The sequence below is a fragment of the Telmatherina bonti genome (assembly GCF_933228915.1).
Source record: "Telmatherina bonti genome assembly, chromosome: 8".
Taxonomy (NCBI): domain Eukaryota; kingdom Metazoa; phylum Chordata; class Actinopteri; order Atheriniformes; family Telmatherinidae; genus Telmatherina; species Telmatherina bonti.
This window is the reverse complement of record NC_136626.1, coordinates 19,102,194-19,106,973: the sequence shown is the minus strand read 5'-3', so window position 1 is coordinate 19,106,973 and position 4,780 is coordinate 19,102,194. Positions and strand designations below refer to the sequence as shown.

The 4,780-nt window shown below is 38.7% G+C and overlaps 1 protein-coding gene across 1 annotated transcript; it reads right to left on the bottom strand.

Annotated features, from left to right (window-relative positions):
* Positions 1–703: 703 nt before the first annotated feature.
* Positions 704–3,794, bottom strand: LOC306759863 (protein ANKUB1-like; the record flags this gene model as incomplete). The annotated part of the gene is made up of 6 exons (XM_079245610.1): positions 704–756; positions 842–1,578; positions 1,686–1,800; positions 2,019–2,235; positions 3,220–3,363; positions 3,690–3,794. 6 exons carry the CDS (start codon positions 3,792–3,794, stop codon positions 704–706), a joined length of 1,371 nt encoding a protein of 456 aa, XP_079101736.1.
* Between the last annotated feature and the right edge of the window lie 986 nt (positions 3,795–4,780).

Below are 4,780 nucleotides of genomic sequence, written 5' to 3'. Positions count from 1 at the left end.
CTAGGCTGAAGACTTATCTTTTTGATAAGTCCTATAGCTAGGGATGGTTAGCATCCCTTAGTTATGCTGCTATAGGTTTAGACTGCTGAGGGACATTTCCTGATACACTGAGCTTCTTTCTTTTTCTCTTTATCTCTTTCTTTTACCCCCCCCCCCCCCCCCCCCATAACAGTGTTGCATCATTAACATGTATGTCTCCAGTCTCAGCAGGTCTCCCTGGCCGGGAGTAGCAGTTCCTGTTGTCTGTTGTCTTTCTGTCCTCTTCCCCCCACACAGCAGAGGCAGATGGCTGCCTGTCCTGAGCCAGGTTCTGCCGGAGGTTTCCTTCCTGTTAAAAGGGAGTGTTTTCCTTCCCACTGTTGCCAGTGTGCTTGCTCAGGATGGGAGATTGAGTTGGACTCAACTCAATCTGTTGGTTTCCTTATATAGGCTATTATGAATTGGCCTTCATTATGTTTTCCCCTCTGTCTGTAAAGCGTCTTGAGATGGCATTGCCGTGATTTGACGCTATATAAATAAAGTTTAATTGAATTGAATTGAATTGAATTTTTTACCTACACACCACTTTGATTACCTTATGGTATGTGGAAGTGGTCTATAAATGAAGTTTTGATTAATTTATTGATTAGACCCATCAGGGTGTGTGTATTTGTTTGTTTACATGTGAAGATGTATGGGTCAAAGGGCAGTAACCTGGCTATGGTTAAGCAGTATGAAGCGTTCTCTCTCTGTGTTTGGCCCCAGTGGTAGGAAGACCTCAGAACATGCGAGGATTTCATTGACGTATCAGCAAACAGGGTTGAATTTTTTTCTCTGAGGAGTTCTGGGAGAACAAATTCACCTTGGTAAAGTTTGCTGTTTCCACCTTCGATTTTATCCGACAGACCACTTCCTGTGGTCATCATACATTTCTGCAACTCTTTCTCCAGCTGCATGCAGGGTAAAGCATGTGCTGTTTTTTCAGAGGGGAGATAGGATTTTGAATTTAGTTTGCTGATGGGAAGTAAAGGCGGCAAAGCTTTGGCCTTCATGCCATGTTTTGATTTGGTCCCATCTTCCTTGAATTTATAAGAGAGCCCTAGCTGGTTGAAGCCATCCACTTGCATTTTATTTCCCATCCGGGCTTTGAATGCTGCACCAATGTATTGGTACCAACTAGATGCAGCTCTCTTTTTCCCCAAACTTGCCCAGCATTTTATCTGGAGGTAGACACGCATGGGCAGAGATCCATCAAACAGAGGCACTACTGAGCATAACTTGTTGGCTAAGTAGCATACACATTGTCTGTGACCATGCTGAATGGCAATTTTCAAAGGGTCACGGCCTGCAGGGTCCCTTCTAGCCAAGTTAGCAAAGTTCTTAGTGACAAAGAGTTTGATGATGAGGAGCTGATTGTTCTCTGCAGCTATGTGAATGGGACACTTGTTGGCATCCTGGTGGGCACTCTGTTGGCACCACTGGCGGTATGGATGAACTCCAACTGATTCCTCAGCAGGAACCCCCATTTCCAGCAGCCAGCTAGCCAGGTCCAGGTGGCCTAAAGATGCAGCAATGTACAGTGCAACCTGCAGCTGAAACCTTAAAAAAAGCAAAGAAAGTTGACCTGACATAAACTGGATGAAATGTTGCCAACCGTACAAATAATCTATGTGTCACAATACAAAAAGCAAATATAAGTTTCTCACCTCATTTCTGCTTCTTCCTCTGACAGATGACTCTGGACAGTCAGTCTGTTGCCTTGGAGGCAACCTCGTAGGAACTCCACCCACCCATCCCACGTGTCCAAAAGGAGAACGGCACCTGCATTTTTTTATATATATATATATATATGTTTTTATTTATTTTTTGTTTGTTTGTTTTTACTGGTATTTATTTGTTTACCAAGGGTGAGACTAATTAATAAATGCAGATCATTATGTAAGTATAGTGCTTTAGAAATCATTATAGTGTTACTATGGAGCTACGCAGTACTATGAAACAAGGATAGAAACGCAGCTGAGAAATACAACCAGTCATACCAATTTTGATGTCATAGTCCTTCAACCAGTTACAGTCATAGAGTTGAACACCAGCAGGTGTGCTGAGAATAAATGCACTGACTGGAAGACTACTTTGCACAGACACCATGGTTTTCAGTTTGGCCACAGACGTATGAAGCACAGACTCATTTCCTACCATTGGTAAGGTTTGTCCTGTCACAGTATTGAAAACATTCACCATGGGCCTTGTTTCACTCTGAAAAGTAAACAAAATAGCTTAATGTGACAAAAAAATGCAGCAGCAGTTGATGAATTACTGAATTATACCAGTAACATCTTATAATTCTAAGTATTTAATCACCTGAACATTAAACTTGTGCCACCAGCTGATGTTTTAAAAGTAAAAGAAAAAAAAAATAATTAAAACTTTAAAAGTCCTAGTTTTTGTGAACTTATTTGTTTTTGTTTTTTTTCTGTTTTCATTGGCTGTGTAAGGGGGGAAATTACAATTTTGAACTGAGCTATTACAAAAACAAACATAGAAAACCAAAACAAGCAGAGTGTTAAGCGCTATGTAGCACCCTTGCTGAACTTTTGGGAAAGTAATGTTGTCCAATTCTTGTTTAATTTTAGCAGCTCTCAACTACCCTGGGTCTTTCTTGTCATATTTTGCAATTCATAAAGCACCAAATGTTTTCAGTTTTTGAGAAGTCCAGACTGAAGCTAGATCAGTCTAGTAATTAGGGTCTTCAATGCTGTTGTAATGAATGCAGTGTGCAGTCCTCACAGCTTCATGCTGAGTAATATCATTCAGAAATTGTTTTGTAAATCACTGCAGGCTGTTTTCATTAACATTTCACAAAGTATCACAACTGTCTAGGGTGTGAATTGTAGGTTGCTGCATGCTAAGGATCTTAAACTTAGACACACATGACTTCTTGTCTCTTTGAAATTCAACAACCTTTGGGATCCCAGAAAAAGAAAAGAAGCATCATAAAATATCCAAAGTGGTTTTAAAAAAGCTGCAGTAACAACATTTCAAAACTTATATTTTCTTCACAATTAACTGCCAACCCAGTGCTGAAACTACAGTATATGTTTAAAAAAAAAAGTATATTAAAAACAGAAATGTAAAGCAATTGGTGAACCTTAAAGGAAAGATGAACATTCTTTCTTAATCTACATCAGTTGCTGATTCTATCAATGATTGTAGTTTTCCTTCAAATCTCGCTTTTAATACCTTTATCAGGCATTGGATGGTACTTCCACGTGTGATGCCTATGTCACACAGTGCCCAGCTATCCTGCAGTGCTGCACCACCATAGTTCAGCTCCAGGTACTGTCGGACCCACTCGTTATTGGATAATTTCACCAGAAAGTAATCCTGCAGAGAAAACCAGAGCAGAAAAGGATGTCACGAAGCTGACCAAGAAACAAGTATCTTCAAAGTTTCATGTTTTATTAAAAGAATGAATTAATCTTTCATGACACATAAAATAAAGTTTTGTACTAGAGTTATATAAAAGTCTTTTACATCTCAAGTCAATGTTGTGGACTGTACATCTTACATTTGTAAGCAATATTAACCCAAATGAATAATAAATGCATCCATCCATTGCCCCACTTGTGGACACAAATAATTTCAACTATTATAAAAATGCATTTGTCTATATTCAGTGGAGTGTCTAAGTCAAAATTTACTTCTGTTACCTTCACCATCTGCTTCAAGGTGCCCACAGTCTCATCAGGAGAAACATAAAAACACTCACAGAACCCTTCATAGCAGATGAAGATCCTCAATTGTCGACAATGCATTTGTGCTCCTATGTTGTGTTCTAGTGAGAGGAAGTAGGCTGGACTTGTTTGAGGCAAAGCAATCGTGTGTGCGTAGGTGTGGGGGTGTGTTTGGGATGGGGGAAGTTGTTAAAAGGGGCATGCTACACTTGAAGACCCAAGTTCACAAAGGATTATTTGATTGACCTGAATTGAAATGTATACAATATTTAGTTTTGATATGGGAATGTTTATTAACCTTGGCTTATCTGTTCAGTCTGTTAATTAGGAAGATAAAATATTGTTTTAGTATATGGGGTTGTCACAGACTCCTTCAAGCTAACTTAAACATTAATGTGAGTAATGAATTAAGAATATATGAGCTACAATCACTGAAATGGCTGTAAAATGAAAGAGGAGTGAAAACAACATAATACAAAGACCTATACCCTGACAGTATCTATGTTATCTGTGGAGAAAAAAATCTGCCTCATGATAACTGATAGTACTTAGCACGTGACTCATGCTGAGACACAAATTTAGCTTTATTTAGTCTCTTGAAAACCACCTGACTTGCCAATGTTTTTTTTATTTTTTTTTATTTTTTATTTTTTATCAGCAATAAGACCAGACTACACGAGATTCATATTCACAAAGTTTAAAGTAAGAGATTTCTGAATTAAACATTACAAAGTATTTTGTTACAAGTACAATGAGTATTGATGGATTTTGCTGACTGTAGATACAAAGTGAAACATTATGAACAGTATTGTAGGTTAGATCTTCTCTGGCATAGCAGCATGAGGTAAGCTTAATTTTATCATTTAAATGGTAAAACACTGTCCAGTTTCCCTGCAGCACAAACTGTGTTTGCAGAGGAAACTATCACTGGACAAAAGCTACAAGTGTAGCCAGTTTAATGAGTGAATCACGTTGGAAACATGGCCTCATCCCCGACATTTTTGCGTCATGTCTTGACTCAACCTTTCTGAAGAAACAAAAAGACAGACTGAGGTCATGCTGTTTTG